The 20,261-nt window shown below is 45.2% G+C and overlaps 1 protein-coding gene across 1 annotated transcript in view; it reads left to right on the top strand.

The window, feature by feature from the left end:
- Positions 1 to 10,603, top strand: part of MAPT (microtubule associated protein tau) — a 162,758-nt gene extending 152,155 nt beyond the window's left edge. Inside the window, 1 exon segment of the mRNA XM_020997404.2 lies at positions 10,295 to 10,603. Within this exon segment, the coding sequence (XP_020853063.2) occupies positions 10,295 to 10,510 (216 nt within the window). The 3' untranslated portion in view covers positions 10,511 to 10,603.
- Positions 10,604 to 20,261: the final 9,658 nt, after the last annotated feature.

Here is a 20,261-nt window from a genome sequence, read left to right as displayed (position 1 = left end):
AAAAATGAGCAAAAGACAGACCAGATTGTTTAACACTGATTTTTGGCAAAATTTGAGAACATATTATTAAACAGATGGTTGGTTCGCCCTTAAAAAGGAAGTGGTGATCCCTTAGAGCTCACATGGGCATACTGTAAGTCATACCAAGCTATGCTCTTTTCGTCTTTGACGGGGTTGTAAGCCTGGCAGATCATGGAAACCTAGCCTACACTTTTGGCAGAGTCTGTCATGATATCCTTGTGGACCAGAGGGAGAAATCCCAAGGTGGCTGATGGTATGGTTAGGTCAACTTGTTATTCTTTGAACAGCTGTGCTCAAAGAATGTGAATTAATGGTTGCTAACCTGAAGGACAGTTTTTACCATTGAATGGTAAGATGATGAATGAAGACTTTAAAGAAGGAAGTGACACAGATGCCTGGGAGGGATGGTTAATAGATGAGTTGACAGAATCAAGATTCAAAAATATTTTCATAGAGTAGAACAATGAGAAAAAACCTTTTGGAAAAGAACCAGCCCGTCCCATGTGCTCAAGACTCTAGTTAGATGTTCCTGTAAGCATAGCACATAATCGTGACACTATACTTGGCCAAACCACATCTAGAGTTTTGTGTTCAGTTTGGGCACCATTTTTAAGAGGGCCATTGAAAAACTGGAGTGATCCATAGAGGAGTGACCAGGATGATTGAAGAACCCAAAACTACCATCTTGAAGAACAGTTGAAGGAACCCAAGATATTGAGCTTGAAGGAGAGAAGACTTACAGGAGATATGCTAGCTCTCTTCAAAAATGTGAGAAGTTGTCATGTGAAAAAATGAGTTAAACTTGTACTTTGTACCTCCAGAGATCAGAAGAAGAGCTAAGAAATGGTGGGTATTACAGAAAGGTAGATTTCAGCTTGATAGAAGGAAGCACTTCTTAACAATGAGAGCTGTCTGTCGATGGAATGAGCTGCCTTGGGAGACAGTGAGTTGCCTGTTAATAGAAATATTCAGTATACAACACAGTTTTAAAGATAGGCAGCTGAATGGTGCAGTGGATAGAGTGGTAGACCTGAAGTCAGAAAGGCCTGAGTTCAAATCCTATCTCAGATACTATCTATCTGGGCAAGTCATTTATCCACTGTCTTTTTCCTCATTTCTGAAAAATAGCACCTACCTCCCATGGTTGTTGTGAGGATAAAATGAGGTGATATTTGTAAAGTGCTTTACAAACTTCAAAGCAATATAGCATCATTAATAATAATATAATAAATTGAATAGCCAATTTTCAGTATATCTGAAAGCAAAGCTGCTAAACATTTTTTTTTAAATTATGGATGGAGTTACTATCAGAAAAGTACAATTGAGAGGCCATCAGTGACCATCACTACATAAATTTATATTCTCGTTCCCATAAAAACTTTGTGAAAATAATCTTTACATATATTGAAGTTATCCTTGATGAAAATATGAGATAGGAAAAGTCAAGGTTTTGCAGTTGATTTTTTTGCACTTAATAGCATTTTATTGTTTTCCAATTACATGTAAAGATAGTTTTCAACAATAATTTTGGTAAGATTTTGAATTCCAGATTTTTCTCCCTCATTCCCCCCTTCGCCCTCCCCAATCCAGCAGGCAATCTGATCTAGGTTATACATGTACAGTCATGTTAAACATATTTACACATTAGTCATGTTGTGAAAGACAAAATCAGAACAAAAGGGGAAAACCACGAGAAAGAAAAAAAAAATGAAAATGGTATGCTTCGATCTTGCAGACGACTTTCTGAAGCAGACCACAGTCTATAGCAGAACTTCACAGAAACAGTTGATTGAAAGGTATAAAGAATAAAAGATCCTGTTGTGTTTCTCAGGAAAAAAAAAAAGGAAAAAAGAAATATTCAGGGAGAGACTGGCTAGATGACTGTCTTCCAGGAATACTGCTTAGAAAATTCTTCCTTTAAGAGGAAGATGAGACTAGATGGTCTCTAATTCTGAGATGCTTTAAGAGAGAGGAGAGATAGAAAGACGCACACTTAAGGGGTAGACATCTTCACTTCCAGGCCTGCTCTCAGTGCTATGTGAGTGCTGGGAAGGATGTGGTATACCAGATGGCTACAAGGCAGCCTCTGGTTTTCTAAGTCTGTGCTTGCTGTGGGTGGTAGAGGTGTTTAAGCTGTCTGCTTGCTCCCTCTGGGGCACTCCAGCTCTTAGCCTGGCCTTGTCTCCACCAAGCCATCAAGGAAACTGCTAACAGGCTGCATGCACACTCTTATCAGGTGACCTGAGTTCGAAGCTGACAGTCGTAGGATGTCAGATCTGGAAGCACCCTGAGATCCTGTAATCCAATTCCAAGTGGAGACCATTCGCTCAAGGTTGTACATTGTATTCGCCGCAGAGTATGGGTTAGAACCCAGGTTTTCTGCCTCTCGAAGTCCATGTTGCTTCAGTTCATATATTCAGCAGACATTTATTTGAAGCCTACTATGTCTGAGGCACCATACTCTGAGAGGGTAGGGAAGTGGGAGAACAAGACATAGTCTGCCCTCATGGATCTTACAATCTAGTATGGGAAATGAGAAGCCCACTGATAACTGAAACATGAGGTAGAATCTCAAGGCCTTCCACTGACAAGTCTCCTCACCTCCTAAGTTTTCCTGTGAGGCAGGTACAATGGATAGAGCCCTGGGACCTGGAGCCAGGAAGATAGTTAGCTGTGTGACTCTGGGCAAGTCACTTTTTTCTTGTTGTTCAGTCATTTTCAGTTGTGTCTGACTGTTCATGACCGCATTTGGGGTTTTCTTGGTAAAGATACTGGAGAGGTTTGTCATTTCCTTCTCCAGCTCATTTTTACAGATCAGCAAACTGAGGCAAACAGGGTTAAGTGACTTGTGCAGGGTCACACACCTAGTAAATGTGTTCCTCATTCTTGAAAAACCCTCACTCAATCTGACCATCCCATCTCATTACCAATGATCTGTTAATTGTCAAATCTAATGGCCTTTTCTTAATCCTTATCCTCCTCGACCTCTCTGCATCCTTTGATACTGTCAGTCACCCTCTTCTCTTAGATACTCTCTCTCCTCTAGGTGTTCATGACACTTCCCTTTCTTGGTTCTCCTTCTAACTGTCTGGCCACCCCTTTGCTCCTGGATCGTGGTTATGCTTCCTAATCCCCCAAAGCTTTGTCCCTGGGCCCTCTTCTCTTCTCCCTCTACACTCTTTCCCTTGGTTATCTCATCTGCTATCGTGTCTATTCTTACGATTCTCAGATCTGTCTGTCCAGCCCTACCTTCTCTCCTGACCTCTAGTCTTACATCCCTAACTGCCTGATGGAGATGTTAAATTATATGTTCTGGAGACATCTTAAACAAAAATGTACAACACCAAACTTACTATCTTTCCCTTCCAACCCTCTTCTCTTCCGAATTTCCCAGTTTATTGTCTAGAAATCATGATCCATCACCATCCATACTCCCAGTCGTCGAGGCTCCCAAATTAGGGGTCATGCTCCACTCACTCTCACTCAGTCCTCCACCTGCCACAAATATCCAGTCTGTTACCAATTCCTGTCCATTTTATCTTCGTAACATCTCTGGTATAATCTTCCTTCTCTCCTCTGACATAATCACCTTCCTGGTTCTGGCCCAGATCCCTTTACATCTGGACTGCAGTAAAAGCCTGCTGGTGGGTCTTCCTGCCTCAAGTCTCCCCCTACTCCAGTCCATCCTCCAGTCACAGTGGCAAAACACAGGTCCAGCTGTATCACTTCTCCCTCCATTCAGTAAACCCCGTGATTCCCAGTTGCTTCCAGGATCAGATATCAGATCTTTTGTCTTTTAAAGACTTCCGCCAACTGGCCACTTTCCAGTTTCCTTACACATGACTCTCCACCACATACTCTGCAACACTGGTCTTCTTGCTGTTCCTCTCCATGGCACTCCCATTTCCTGACTCAGTACCCTTTTCACTAACTGTGCCCAGGCCTAGAAGGCTCTTCCTCCTTTCCTCTGCCTCCTGGCTTCCTTCAAGACTCACTTCAAATCCCACCTTCCACCAGAGGTCTCTTCTGGTCCTCTTCACTGATAATACCTTCCCTCTGAGTCTTCCTCCAGTTTCATCAGTGTATATCTTCTACATACATAGCTGTGTGCATGTTGTCTCCCTAATTAGAATGTGAGCCCCTTGAGGGCAGAGACTGTAGTGCCTGGCATTTAGTGGGTACTTAATAAATGAGAAAGAATGTCTTAGGTTCTGTGTGCACCAGGTATACAAACACAAATTCCAAGGTAGTCCCTGCCCTCAAGGAGCTTTCATGGGAGAGACAACATACATAGGGAAATGGTGATGAGGAATAAGTATTTTGGTTGGAGAAGTCACAGAGATGGTGAGTGGAGTCACAGGAGAATAGATTGACATAGGCTTTCCAGTAATAATGGCTATTGATTTATTGATCTAGAACTGGAAAAGAGGAGGGGAGAGAGGCACATGTGTCACAGTAAGGCATCTGGTAAGAAGATGACCAGGGAATAAAATAGAGCATGGTGGGAGCCCAGCCTAGATGTAATAGGCCACACAAGGTGCCCACCAGTCAGGACAGAGTTGTCTTATAGGGGGGCATGGTCTCTGGTTCAGCCATCAAAGTGCCTGGTGAGTTAGGGGCTGCCTAGAGAGAGTGGGTGACCATGAGGCAAATCAGATTCCCATTCTTGCCCTCTTTGTTGCTGTTCAGTTGTTTTTCGTTTATGCCCAACTCTTCATGACCCCATTTGGGGTTTTCTTGGCAGAGATACTGGTGTGGTTTGCCATGTTCTTCTCTAGCTCATTTTACAGATGAGGAAACTGAGGCAAACGAGGTTAAGTGATATGGCCAGTGAGACATGACTAGTGTCTGAAGCCACATTTGAACTCAGGAAGATGAGTTTGAGCTCATAAAAGGTTCCATGTTTTTTTTAAATCATCTTTTTCCTCATTTCTTACAGCACACATAGTATTCCATCCCACTCCTATACTAGTTTGTTCAGCCATTCCCCAGTTGATGAGGATTCCCTTGGTTTCCATTTCTTTGTGACCACAGAAAAAGGCTGCTGGAAACATTTTTATACATCATAGGGATTTTTTTCTCTCTTTGGGGCATGGGCCTGGCAGTGATATAACTGGGTTAAAAGGCATGCAGTGTATAGTAACATTTTGGGTGTGATTCCACATTGCTTTCCAGAATGGTTGGCCCCATTCGCACCACATCCCACAGCTGTGCATCAGTGGGCCTGTTTTTCTCCAGTCCCTCCAACATTTGTCATTTTCGTTCTCCGCCATCTTTGCCAATCTGATGGATGGGTGAGGCAGAACCTCAGAGTCGCTTGAATTTTCATTTCCCTAGTTATTAGTGATCTGGAGCATTTTTTAGATGGCTAAAGGTAGGTTTTTCCAAAATCTGAAGAATCAGTCTCTCAACCTTCAAGACCATGTTTCATCAGGAGGAAAGGATTTCCTCTATACTTGGCCTGGTCTGGCTGCTCTTCCTGTCTTCCGCTTTTTTTTAAGTGCAGTTTTCACTTCCCGTTTAATACACTGGGGATGACTTTTGGGTGATTATCAGCGGTATTGCCTCACGGTGGAGAGGCCGAATGGTATAGTGGCTAGAGAGCTGGTATTGAAGCTGGGAAAACCTGGGTTCAAATGTTGCCTGTGACATATTGGCCATGTCACTCTGGGCAAGTAGTTTAACCTCACAGTGCTCTAAGCAACTCTTTAAGACTTAAGTTTCAGCAAAAAAACACTGACCTTGTGTTGATAGGGAGTGTGCTAACCTGGGAGGTTCCTGTTGCTGTTCCATCATGTCTGACATTTCATGACCCCATTTGGGGGTTTTTTTTGGCAAAGATACTGGAGTAGTCACTTTACCAAAGAAGAAACTGAGTCAAACAGGGTTAAGTGGCTTGCCCAGGGTCACTCAGCTAGTAAGTGTCTGAGGCCAGGTTTGAACTCAGGTCTTCCTGACCACAGGCCTGGCGCTCTATCCACTGCGTCACCAAGCTGCCCTTAGGTGCTTTCTCTAACTTGTTGCCTCATAAATCTGTGGTAGGAGAAAAAATAAGCATCAAGTTTTGAAAATGAATTTCTAGGGCAGCTCGGTGGTGCAGTGGATAGAGCACTGACCCTGAAGTCAAGAGGACCTGAGTTCAAATCTGGCCTCAGACCAAACACTTGACACTTACTAGCTGTGTGACCTTAGGCAAGTCACTTAATCCCAGTTGCCTGGAGAGAAAAAAAAAAAAAAAGAAAATGAATTTCTGTTCTAGACTGATGTTTCCTTGGGCTAACATATGTCTCGATATCAAAGTCAAATGTTTGCTGGTTGAGATGATACCATACCTCTTTGCCTCCCCCTCATTGTGGTGATTGCTTTACATTAGCTAAAATTCAGCAGGAAACAAATGGTAAAAGTCCATGTCGGTGTCTCTTCCACGTCCCACTTCCCACCTTGTCAGCCCCAACAGCTTGAATGGGATAGGGCAGAATTGTAATTGCACACCGGGTCTTCTCATCTTCATTCTGTCCTCTACTTTGGGGTTCATTTTGACCTGTGGTTTAACAGTGGTCTGACAGCTGATTCAAAAGCAACTCCCATATTGGTAAACAGTCATTTCCTGTCGGTTAAGATATGGTCAATTTCAGTTTTCTAGCTATTGCTCATTGTTGGCTTTCATCTTTTGACTCATCTTAAAGTTTTTTATGGGCATGAGACTTCTGTGTAATACACAAGCGTTTACTCTCTTTCATTCCTCAACTGTGTTTTACAATGCTTTTCAGTTTTCCCCAATGCCTACTTTTGCTTTGAAGCCATCATCTGAGTGTTAAGGCCTATGTTGACTCAGTTTGAAAGCTCCCAAAGTCCTTCCTAGAGTTTTTCTAGTTTCTTATCCTCTGCAACAAATGCAGAGAACCTGCAATTTCTTTCCTGCTTGTCTTCTTGCTCCTACTCACCATAAGCACCATGAAACGATATTTTCTGTTACCTTTGGGCTCAGGATGCAGCCAATTCTACCAGCTCCTTTGTTTGCCTCTCCAAAAAGAATCTATCAGCCATTTTCCCATCCCGCTGCATCTTCTTTATGTTTCTTGTCTTCATTTATAGTGAAAATGCCAAGAGTAAGATGATTCCGTTCCTCTAATAGAATGTCAACTTGTTGGTCATTGAACAAGGGCCTCACATTTAGAGTGTCAGCCACTAAATGAATGTTTATAGATGGCCTGAAAATTGTTTTTAGCATTGTCCAATCCCTCATTTTTCACTGTGCCATCACTACAGATGGAGGAACCATTTAAAGTTTTTCTTTGTTTAACAGGTTTTAAGTGTTCATCACCATTAAGTGATGCTTGTACTGCTGGGTGATGAGCCTCTCTCAGCTTAGGTGTGCTGGTCTTTAGAAACTGAAGCCTTTCCATCATGGTGGAAAGTACCAGGAGGGCATATGCTCTGCCAGCGGTGTTTTCAAGACCGCGAAGGGGGCTACGCAAACTATCAAGTGATATAGAAATGTGAGCTGTTATTATCAATAAAACAGAATTGGGGGGGGGATCCCTTCACAGCATTCCCCTTAGGCAGTTAAAAAAATCTGACTGAAAAAGAAAAGCAATAAATAAATAAATAAACAAACAAATAGATGAATAAATGGGGGGGGGGGGAATTTGACTGTACTCATTCAGAATTTGTAATAAATCAACCAGTGCTGTCACTTGCCTAAATTAGCCTGCTAAATCAATCAAGTGTCAGTCAGATGGCAGAGGACATGTTTCACGTACTGAAAAAAAGACAAGTGATTTTCAAAACTTCTTTTACATTTGGCAGTTTTATTTTTGTTCAGCTGTTTCTATCGTGTCCAACTCTTTGTGACCCCATTTGCAATTTTCTTGGCAAAGACACTGGCATTGTTTGCCATTTCCTTCTTCAGCTTGTTTTACAGATGAGGAAACTGAGGCAAACAGGGTTAAGTGTCTGAGGACAGATTTGATTGAACTCAGGGAGATGGGTCTTCCTGCTTCCAGGCCTGTCACTCTATCCACTGCACCACCCAGCTGTCCTATAGAATTCTAAGGTTTGCAAGGCACTTTATATGTGTTTATCTTATTTGATCCTCACAACAGCTCTGAGATACCTCAGATACCTGAGAAAGGTTTGAGTGACTTGCCAGGGTAACATGGCTGGTATCTAAGGTGGAATTTGAACTCAGCTCTTCCTGACTTCAGTTCCAGTGCTCCTAGCACTACATCACCTAAATTCCTGTATGTATTTTGTTTTCCTCTCTTCCTCCTCCTCCTTCCAATAGAATGTAAGCTCTGCAAAAGAAGGGATTTTTTTTTTCATATTTAAGCCTTTGTCTTTCCTGTACCTGTGGGCCTGGACATAGTAGGAACTTAAATGCCTGGAGAATTGAATTGGGTCACTAAGTTAAAACTGGTCAACTGGCATCTACTTTTGCCAGAGTGGCTATTTGGACCTGGAAGTGTGTGTGTGTGTGTGTGTGTGTGTGTGTGTGTGTGTGTGTGTGTGTGTGTTGTCTGTCTGTCTATATATATATGTGGGTGGGTGTGTATGTATGTATATTTTGTGTGTATGTCTGTATATATTTCTAATTACATGTAAAAATTCTAACGTTCTAAAATTTTGAGTTCCAAATTCTCTACCTCCCTTGCCCCCACGTTGAGAAGGCAAACAATGTGACCTAGGTCATACATGGACCTAGAAGTCTTAAAACCATTTTTCTAAACAGTTCTAAGCCTTTCCCAAATTTAGGCTCCCCCTCCTCCCCCCCAACAACACACTCACAAATAAGTCAGAATTAACGAGGCTTGATTAGGTGGGCTTATTTCCAATAGCTCCAGGAAGAAAAACACTCAGACTAAGTCTCTTAAAAGTCATGCCATGGCACATAGTAGGTGCTTAATAAACCCCTTCCTCCTTTCTTTCTTTCCTTCCCTTCCTCCCTCCCTTCCTGTCTTCCCTCCTTCCTTCCTTCCATATGCTATTGCTTCCTAGCATTGTGAATTTGCTGGGACATCAAGGCTCTAATCTGTTCCCCATTCTCTACTGATCTAGCCATGTACCTGTCCATACCCAATCACACATAGACCCCACCCCGTTTTCTTCTCTTTATTATGACTACCTTCAACTCTGTCAACTGGCCAAGTATTGTAGCACCCCTAGAGTACTGAAATAGCCTAAAATCAAAGGGCCAAAGCATATAAGAAATAGAAGGGGATTTGAGGAGGGATCACTGAGACCAGCCCCTTGTTATCTGAAGACCTGAGAGGAGTGTCTGGCCTGAGGTCTCAGCAATTCAACAGTAGAGCCAAGGTTGGAATCCAAATCCTAGGCCAGTGTGCTTTCTCATAGGTCGTGGCCCACATCAGTAAGTGGTTGGAAAGCAGTGACATAAAAGTTTTTCTCCTCCTCTTCTTCTACGCTTTCTACTTCTCTTCTCCTCCACCTCCTCCTCCTCCTCTTTCTCCTTTTTCTTCTTCTCTACTACTACTACTACTACTACTACTACTACTACTACTACTACTACTACTACTACTAGCTGGAATTTATGTAGAACTTTAATGTTTGGAAATAACTTTACATACATACATACATACATACATACATACATACATACATACATACATATATATATATATATCCATATATCCTTTTATCCTCACTGCTACCTTGGGAGGTAGTGCTATTTTATACCCATTTTACAGATGGGCAGAAAGATTTTAAGTGATTTGCCCAAGGTCACACAGCTAGTGAGTGTCTGAGATAAAATTTGAATTCAGGTCTTCCTGACTTCACATCCAGTGCCACATAGGCTCATGGCCTCTCCTTTTGAATTTTCCATTTGATTTCTCTCCTCCTTGTATCGCAGGCCCACAGCTCCTGAAGCAAGGTTGTTTACCCACTTTGCCTCAGTACTCAAATCTTGAAAGTCATCATGGCTCATTAAAAATTGCAGTGAGTGGCAGCTAGGCGGCGCAGTGGATAGAGCTTTGGCCTTGGAGTCAAATCCGTCCTCAGACACTTGACACTTACTAGCTGTGTGACCTTGGGCAAGTCACTTAACCCCAGCTGCCTAAAAGTTTAAAAAAAATTGCACTGAATTTGGAGTCAGAGGATGTGGTTTTAGTCCTGCTCTTGTACTTTCCACCTGGGTGATGTTGGGCAGGGTCACTTCACCCCCTCTGGGCCTCAGTTTCTCCCTCTGTCCAGTGAGGAATGGGTTCCTCTCCAGCCCCAGGTTCTCTGATCTTCCACCCTTTTCTCCTTCTAGATTGAGTCCCACAAGCTAACCTTCCGTGAGAACGCCAAAGCCAAGACTGACCACGGAGCAGAAATTGTCTACAAGTCACCCACCATGTCTGGGGACACCTCCCCCCGACACCTCAGCAATGTCTCTTCTACAGGAAGCATCGATATGGTGGACTCACCTCAGCTCGCCACGTTGGCTGACGAAGTCTCTGCCTCCCTGGCCAAGCAGGGCTTGTGATCTTACCCAGCAGTGTGGTAATCATGGAGAGAGGAGAGAGAGAAAGAGAGAGAGAAAGAAAGACAGAGAGAAAGAGAGAGAGAGAGAGAGAGAGAAAGGAAAAAAGAAAGAATAATTGTACAGCCCTTCTTCTTACTCTGTTCCTTTCCCAGCTGTTTCTCACAGATTACCTAATTGGTCAATGATTTAACCTGCTGTTGGCCTCTGTGGCTCTAGCTCCAGGACTTTAAAATCAGTGATGGGAATAAAAGCAAATTTTGTCTTTACAAATTGAATTATTGGGGCTAACAGTTACAATAAATTTTTTTTAAAAATTTTCAAAAGGAAGCCACACCCACATTTTTCTAGGCCAATTCGATTAAATTATTCCCTTTTTTCCCCCCCAAAGTGAGAAATGGAATGCTATTAGTGCTGCTGCTGATGAGTTTCAAGGAACTGGCCTGGTGCCCATCTCCTCCTCCTGCTCTCCCCTCAGCCACAGCAGCCACAGCGGCGGGTCTGAGACCTGCCTTACCCAGAGATTCACAGAGACCCCCAAGCCACGTTTATGTCAGAGACAGAGAGAGAAAGAGAGAACGTGGGTGGGGTACCCTGTGCCTGCCCTCCTGTTATTATCAGAGCTCAAATGAAGACCAGGAATGACAATCTGTGATAGGCACCATTGTAAAACCAAATATCCAGGGCGCTGTTGAGGGGGACGCCGGAGCCAGTCTTAGTGGGGGTGTTCACTGGGCTTTTTGTTGTTTGCTGCTGCTGCTGTTCTGTTTTACAGCTCTGTGGGGAAATGGGTCCTTTGTCACCCTGAGCTTGTAAACTGCTTGGGAATTGGTCTGGGCTTTCTGGAGCAGACTAGGAGTTTCTTCTGGAAGACTGCCCTACATTCAGTGATAGGGCAGGAAGGACACCATGTCTGTTCTTATCCCTCGAAGGTATTGACTTTGCTGTACTGAAAGCAGCTGGGTTTTTTTGTTTGTTTGTTTCTTCCCCCCCCCTTCCAGTGGACTGGTAGACCTTAGGGAAAGGTGGTGATGCCAGTAGAAGCCGTTTCCGTTCCCCTTCTAGAAGGTGCACTGTGGCCATGCTGTCTGGGGGTTCTGAGGCTAGAATCAGTGACTTGTGCTGGTTTGTCGATAGCAATCACTCTTCTTAGAGCTTCCCTGTTATCTTTGCCACAAGTCTTAGAGGACCACGGCCTCCAGCTCTGGAGCACAAGGGGAGACAAAGCCTTGTGCTTGACTGGGGTAATCCTTCTTCACCCTCACCCTCTCCCTCTGCCACCTTTCCCAGTTCTTAATACCTGGGGGCCTTTAGCGCTCTCCAGCCTCTCTGGCCTGGTTTTTTTGGGGGGGGGGGTCAAAGGTTTAATGGGCTCTAGGAATCCATAGACCACAGGGGTGACTGCAAAGAGGTTGATGCTTAGGTCATGTGCCAATCCCTGTGGCATGGTTGGGGGAGAGGTGGAGCTGCAGCAGGCCAAATCCCCTCTTTCCCTTCTTCCCGTACCACTGAAGGCCACTCTTGTACTTTCCGTATATGTGCTCTTGGAGTTCTACACAGTGGTGGTTCCTAAGCTTCAGAGCGTTGACATCGTAAGCCATGCCCCCTTGTCCCTCTTAAACAGCCTCTTAGCAAGTTCATGAGGGTCCTGCCCTCTGGCACGCCCCCCTCTAAGCCCCTTCGGCTACACAGACGAGAGGGAGCAGCAGGAGCACAATCCCCCTAGCCCTTGCAGGGTAGCCCCTCCCGTGGGTGGTGATCAGGTTGGAAATGAGAGCGCTCTCTTTGGGGGAGAGGCCCACCTTCGGGCTCCAGGTTTTCTCTCCAAACCTTTGCTTGTCTCTAATGAGCATCTGTAGCTCACTGTTTTGCATCTCTCTCTCTGCCAAGTGAATCTCAACCTTCCCCGTAGCCCCTAAAAAGTCAGTTTCTACTTGGGGGCAGCCATCGATCTTTGGTCCTACTGCTTCATAATTCCTTTTCCTTCCAGAAAAAAAAAAGTTGCTGTGAGTATTGAAGTGACATTCTCAAAGATACGGCTGGTTGAGACGGCTGCAGGAGCCAAACCATTTCACAGGGGACAGGCGGCGAGCCCTTCCCACCATGGTCAATCATCCATGACCTGTCAGGGAGGGCCCTGCCACTTCCACACAGCCGCCGAACCCATTTTCCTTTCCGCTGTACTCTCTCCCTAGGGAAGGTACCTCTACCTTCTCCCACCCTCATCCTTTCCAGAGAACGCCCTATCTCTCTCTGCCACTCTCCCCCCACCACCTCAGCCCCATATGTAATTGAAAGATGCTTCTGTGTTTGAGCTGTGGAATAAGTGAACAGAGGCTTCTCCTTCCTTTATTTCCCAATCAACTTGTGGTGTATAGTTGCATTTGTCTTGTATATGCTTGGAATTCACCAGGGTGATGATTGTAAAAAAGAAGAAAAAAAAAAAGGAAAAAAAAAGAAAAAAAAACCCTCGCATGTATCATTAAGTGCTTACAGAGCGGTTTCTAACCCTTGTGTGCACCCAGGGGCAAATTGCCCCCACACCCCAAGCACTGTCTGCACGGTGAAAGAGCTGCAAGAATGAGAACTGACTTGGTAGAGTTCTGAGAGAGATGGGGCCTGGGCGACTCATCAAGCTGTGACCCCTCTACCGACCCACCCCAACCCTATTGTCTGCTCAGCTCTGGAAAAGTTTTCAGCATCAAGATTATTCTGGAGATCAGACACGGACCCCAGGCAGAGGGGGAGTTAATGGCCTCCAATTCTTAGAGGAGCAGAGGGGGGAAACATGGGGCTCTTCTTTCTCTCTGCCCGAGGGTTGGGGTCGAGGGTGAAGTGGCTGCCATCGTGGGAAGAGGAAGCTGGGACCACCATCATGTCAGCTTGCGATGGGGCCTCCTTCATTCCCAGGTTGGTTGCCCCCAGCTCGGCAGTTGCGACGCAAAGCTAAGCGGATCCTCGAAGGAAATGAGCATGGGATGGACTTGGCCGATTCTCCAGTTGTGGTACTTGTTTAAATGAGGTTATTCTAGAACTGTTGCAGAGAAGGAATGAGGCCCTCCCCCATCACTGGTGAAACAAAGAAGGGCTTATACCCCACCCTTCTCACATCTATCCATTTCAAAAAGACCTAGGTTCTGCATGTTTTAGAGAAACAGGACTCTTGGGGCCAGCCACATAGCTCCCATCAACTAAACCATAGAATGTGGGAATGTGGGACTCACAGTCTAATGATCTGGGTTCCAGTCCCGCCTCAGGTGCTTGGGCAAGGCACAACCTCCCTGGCTTCAGTTGCTTCATCTCTCACATAAGGGGCTTTGTACTCGATGAAGGCCATTGAGATCTCCTGGTGCTACAGCCACCCCACTTAGCCACATCGTACCATGAAGATGATACTGGATTTTCTTCTAGGGAAGCCCAGGGGCCTCCCTGGCGAAGGGTGACTGGGACGATGGGACTGAAGAGCCAGCAGTCTGCCCTCAATAGGGTGGGCCCAAGCACACATAACAGGATTATAGAACAAAGACAGCTGGAGGTTCTCTCAGGGCATAAGCTGCCAGAATGGACACGTTGGGGAGAGGCCTTGTGTCTGCAGGTCAGAACTCTCCTTGATAGGCCAAGCTAGATTATGTCACTTCGGGAGCTGGTAAGGCAGAGTTCAGGTGAAGGATGGTGATGCAAGGTTTATGCCAGAATGCTATGGGCAGGTATTTGTTTATTGACAACTCGCCATTCCGTGACAAGGATGAGTGGAACAGATGGGTGAGTGGATTGAGGAACAGGGAGGTGGCAAGATGGGGAAGTTTAGTTACTTCATCATTAGCTGCCAGTTTACCCCTTTGTGTCATATTGTCTCTTGCTCTGGGGTGAGATGGGAAAATGGATTTTTTCCTGGAAAATCCTATTTTGAAGGCACAGTGCTCTCCTCTGTAAGAATCCTACCAAGCAGGAAAAGGCCTCTGTCTGGGTTTGCTGCTGATGCACTATTAGGCTCTGGTAACTTCCATTTCATTTTGGGGGTTCTCTAAAGCCACCACGGTCTCAAATCTTGACAGTCACTGCTCCAGGCTTGGGGATCAGAGAGCAGTGAGGTGGGAAGGATGCACTGAAGCAAGAAAGCAACACTGCAGTGTAAGAAGCTTTCCCTCCCCAAACTGCCGTGAGATTCCAGGGAGAGGCTGCTTGCTCAGCCATATGCTAACATTAGACCCTGCTGAGACTTTCCTGGCATGACCCTGACTTAGGGAAGCTCTCCCTTGCCTTGGAACCCAATCCCCTCCAAGCCCACAGGGCACATCTTTTGCTCCTCAGCTGAAGATGGTTGGAAGCAAAAAATCCTAGTAGCTAAACCAAGCCCAAGTACTGGAAGTTTATTTGTGATTCAGCAAATGCCTGCAAAGTTGATGAACTCCTTCAATTTTAAGTCAGGATGGGGTGGGGTGGAATCAGGGGGAGGCAGAGCCCATCACCCCTAAACCAACCCTTGTGTCCTTTCCTGGGCTGCAGGGAGACGGAACAAGATCTTGGTGTTGCTATTTCAGCCAGATGCAGCTCAGAAGTCAGGGTGGGCCAATCAGAAGTAGAAGGGCCTGGGCCCAGCGTGAAGAGGGAAAATAAATGTGATTGAGTCTGTATCTTAAAGAATTGTTGCCCAAATCCAAAAGCATGTCTTCTTTGACTTCTTCCCTCCCCATCTTGCTTGCAGAGTAACCATGCGGGTGAGGTCTTGTTCAGGCTCCAGGAGGGCAGTGAACTGGAACAGGGTCTTACTGCCTGGTGAGGCCGTACATGACACAGGTACCCTTCATTTGGGTGCAGCTGTAGTCTTGCCTCTGAGCTCCTCAGGGCCCTTAGCTTTAGGCATTAAAGCGGTCAGCTCTCAGGAGCCAAGGCCTTGCCTGTCATTGGTGTTTGTGAATGGATCAGGAAAAGCTTGACTTCAATCTTCAACATTTTGTCGTCTCCCGGCCCCCCATCAGCTGGGGGAGGTCACTGGAGTTGTAACTTAGTGAGAAAAATTCTTATAGGGGCAGTGATTAGGCCATCTCCACACCACCAATACCAGCCACAGCCACTGGCTTATATGGACACAGCCACTACCACTTAGCAAAACTTGGGGTGGGGTTAAAGAGGAAGACCTGAAGCCCTAGTTTCTTCAATTCCCTTCCTCCCTCAATCCCATGTATTTAATTCCACCTAGATCACCTCTTGTGGTTGGAATCTGCATTTCCTGTCTGTGTGGTAAGGTAGTAGGAAATTTAAAATGGGCAAGAGGGCAGAAACCTTAAAGCTGACAGAACTGACCCTTAACTTTTTACCCCTTCAAACCACCTTTTGGTGGGAGACTGTCTTTCTCTCTCTCTCTCACACACACACAGAGTGTCTTGCTGGAAGCTGCCCAATATTATGGGCTTTGAAACATCAGCCACATCTAAGCCCCTTGGTGCCTCTCCCTACCAGGTCCCATGGCTGGGGCTCATAACCATAATTAGTCAGAGAACTTTGAGAAAATCTGAGGACTGGCCAGAGTTCAGAATGGTCTTCTTCCAATGATGCTGTTTCAGCCCAGGGAGTCTTCCCTCTGTCTAGTTTTTCCCTGCCCCCATGTCCTTCCTTGGGCTTGGGGAAGCTGTTCATCCCAGTGAGCTTCTGAAAAGAACCCATGTCACAGGCCTCCTTTCTTTCAAGTCGCCGGATTCATCTCTTTTTCCACCTGCCCTGTGGCTGGAACTGCTCACTTGCTTAGGGGAGTTGGGAGCAGGCAAGTTACTTTTCTCCTCAGACTGTTTGAAAAGGGTTACAAATGGGCACTGCCCTTTATCTATGGCTTAATCTGCCACTGGGCCTTGACCCCATGGGGAAGCACAGTTCCTGCATTGTAATCCACATGGTTTCCTAATTAATTTGGGGGGTAGGGTGGGGGTGGGGGGTGTCAAACTCATCCTAGCTTAGCTTCCTGTCTGTGAATGTCCATAGTATTGTGTGTTTTAACAACTGGTTTACACTGTTGCTGTAAAAGTGAATTTGGAAATAAAGTTATTACTATGATGAAAATAAAATACTTTCTTTGTGGGGGTGTGGGGGAAGGGTAGGAAAAAGGAGTGGGTAACAGGGAAGGCATGCAGGACATTGAGAATTATTGTGCCTAATCTCTCCTCCACCTAAGGGTTTACTGGCAGGGTACAATGAAAAGAACATGGGATATGGTTTCAGATTCCATTCTATCACTTACCTACGCAGTTCCTGAGAGTCAACATCATCTCTTAAACTTTCACCTGCCAAATGAGATACACAAGTGCAAATGTTTTGAAATCCATTCTCGACTTTTTGGTGGAGATTCAGCATATCACCTTAATGTTAGCTGGAAAAGGTCAAAGCCTATATGAACCAAAAGTTGTTAGCACTTAACAGGGAGATCAGTCACTAGCACTTAAGGTATAAAAGACCACAGATGTTCAGTCATTATTCGTCACAGGCTTGTCACCAGAAGGAATCTAGTTCTGGACTTTAGCCTTAAAGGAGCAACTCGGACACAGGGCCAGGCACAAAAACACTGCCCGTATATGGGCCCTGTGTTATCCATATGACTTCAAGTAAAATATCCAGGAGGCCCCTTAGGCAGCAGGGAGGTGTGGAGAGGAGGTGTAGGGGGAAGCCATGTGGACCAAGACTACCGGATGCCTCAATTTAATTTTTAGCAAGTCACTTAAACAACACTGCAGTTGGACTAAGTTCTAGACTGTCTAGCCAAAGCATCTGGGCCCAGACTAACAGCTCACCCAAAGCTAGGAGAAAGGACGAGGTACTCAACTCAGAAATTATTTTCTTCTAACACTTAAAATCTCATGCAGAAGTTTGCACAATATTCCAAAGTAACTGGAACAAGGTCATTTAGACACAGGCATGTGGGTGTGTGCATAACATAAATATAAAAATATTAAAATTGATTTCTCTGATGACCTTAAAGAAATGGGACTGTCACATCTGGAGACAGGGATAATTGAAGTCTGCACTTTACATGGCTGCAGCCGCAAGCCCCTCTCGTCCACTCTCCTGCAGAATGTGGCTGTGAGAGGGGAGGCAAAGCACTCCCATGTGAGAGTAAATCGTTTACTTCCAGGTTGGGGTTCAGGACCCCACATTCTTCCTGCTGTTGGGTTTAAGTGGGTAGCTTAGTCTTGGATTTTTTCCCCCTTCATGGTTCTAGTTCCCCAAGGGGCAATTCTCACCTCTGTAACATGCAGTAGTTACTGTAGACAAATGCTAAGAAGTATATACCACTTGGGCAAACAAACTGCTTCTCTTCCAGATCCACCCCAAGGGTCAGCTAGGACAGTTAACTCAGCATGTGCTTTTGATCCACAATGCCCCACCCCCCTCCAGACTTGAGAAAAAGTAAGGGCTGGAACTAAGGCAAGAACCTTACTAGCAGAACTCAAGCACAAGCAAAAGAAAAGTGGAGAGAGAAAACTCACTTTTCTTGCTAATCTGAGAGTGAGTTCAGGAAAAAAAGGATATAGACAGTTACAGTCATACTCACGAGCATTTTATATGGCACTTTTAAGGTTTGCAAAGTGCTTTAATGTTAACTCATTTGATCATATGTGGCTATATGAGGGGAAGTGCTCGAAATCAAACACATCCAGGCGCAATGTAGGACATCTTCAATGAACTCAAATATCACCGACAGAGGTTTTGGATGTCTGTTCCAGGCACAAAAGGGTTAAAAGTGTAAAGTCCACCCAACAAAATAAATGGGAAAACGCTTCGAGTACCTTCATGCATTTCACCTCCCTTTGTGTCAAAGGGGCCAACACTGAGCATCACACCAGCTCTGTTGGCACTTCCATCTGGGAGGCAAAGGATTGCTCCTGGCCAAGGCCATAGATAGCAGTGCCTGGAGTCAGAAAGTGGGAGCTCTCCAGTGTTCAGGGCAAGAGTAGACATTGGAGAATGCTGGGTCCCTGCACTCAAAACCTGTAGCCCTCCCTCCATCACCACCCCCTCTTAGTCACAAGGATAACTGTCAAGGGGCAACCCATGTTGATTTGGGTGCTTTCTTCTCAATGAACAATGTAGCAGCAGTGAGGGCTATTCATCAAATGAACTGGCTCTATTCAAACCTTACGTGTAAGGAGACCTGGGGAGCGCAGGTCTGGGATGGAGAGGAGGAAGACTTTCAGTATCCTTCATGGAGTTACTTTTGACTGGGGGGTCAGGGCCCTGAAGAATCCGACATCCTAGGGCAGGTTAAGGAAGGGAGTCTGGCTCAGAAAAGAGTAAGATTTTTTTCTGGCCTTCTGAGAGGTTTCCCTGGTCTGGATCTACTCTGGAAGAAATAATTCATTTGGAAGAAAAAATGGACTGACTTGGGATAAGTGCAGTTTTTCTGAACACAAATTGAGTACTCTGTCTTGTCACTGGCCTTACAGTGTCTATCCTCAACCCTGAATGGGAGCCAGCTTTGCCAAGTGTGGGTGATTTTCACATAATCTAAAGTCCTGAGATCCCTCAATTCCTCCCCACAACTGCTCACTATTACCTAGAGTTCTATCATCAGAATTTCTTCCTCTTAAAAAACCAAAGGCTTGGGTTCCTGTTCTTACAGGACAACTTCATATGGTGTTTATAGGATATTCATATAATGCCAGGGCTGGAAGAACAATGCATTAAGAGGACCAAAGCCCTGGGGAGTGACTTAGACCTAGTCTAGGTCCAGCAAGGCCAGAAGTTGATTCTTACTCCCAAGTTCAGCCCACTATATACTATTCTCAATTACTGGGATAAGACTGGATAATCACAGCTGCTATTTGAGGAGACATGGAGTCGGGAAAGAGGCCTCAGAAAACAGTTGTCAGCTATTACAGCCCAGTGTCTCAACATTAGCTCTTATCTCTTAGGAGACAAAATTGAGGCATGCTACATCCAGAAATGTCCTCCAGGACCATTAATATTTATGGAATCATTCCTATGGCAATTCTCTGAGCTAGGCCATCACTAGGATGGATGTCAGAGCCCATACAACAGCCAAAACAATGTGTGTGTATGTATGTATATATATATTTAAATGACACTTGCCCTCCCCCACCTGATGGCTTACAAAATGCTTTCCTCACAAATCTAAAAGGCAGATGGTACAATGACCATACCCCCAATTAAAGAGAGGAAGTGGTGACCAGAGTTGAGGGGAAGCTGAGGGTTCTTTCCATGACACAACACTAGCTAATTCTCCATAAATTTGGTTCATATTATGGCTTATTAAGTCCTTTACAGTCTCTCTCCTTACAAGAACCCTGGGAGGGATGTGATATCACAACTGCCATTTTATTGGTGAGGAAGAGTCTCCAAGGAGTTAACTCACTGGCTCAGAGCCGCCCAGTGCAGGGAGCAAATCAACTGCTAAGGACTTGAACCCACGGCCTTCTCAGTCTGTTATCTACTGCAGCCCCTTACTTAGGTGGTATGTGAATAAGCATGCAGTGTTCCTCTCACCTCAGTGCCCCGATGACCAGCCCAACACAGGCAGCAGCAAGAAGTGCCTCCTCTTGGAAAAATACAGACCTCAGGCCCTTTTTCCCACCAGGGCCAGAAACTTGGGAAGGGTGACCTAATGGATCCTTTCTATTTGGTTTCCTGGGCTGTCTTCTGAGAAAAGCTTAGACTGTTGGGACATCCACCCATAGGGAGAAAACTTGTTCCTGGGAAACATGTCTGGGTGCATTTGCTGACACCAGCTCATGATAGAGAGAAACGA

Source organism: Phascolarctos cinereus, unplaced genomic scaffold (assembly GCF_003287225.1).
Source record: "Phascolarctos cinereus isolate Bilbo 61053 unplaced genomic scaffold, phaCin_HiC Scaffold_5;HRSCAF=322, whole genome shotgun sequence".
Classification (NCBI taxonomy): Eukaryota; Metazoa; Chordata; class Mammalia; order Diprotodontia; family Phascolarctidae; genus Phascolarctos; species Phascolarctos cinereus.
The sequence above is the reverse complement of the archived record's forward strand: the minus strand, read 5'-3'. Positions and strand labels throughout refer to the sequence as shown.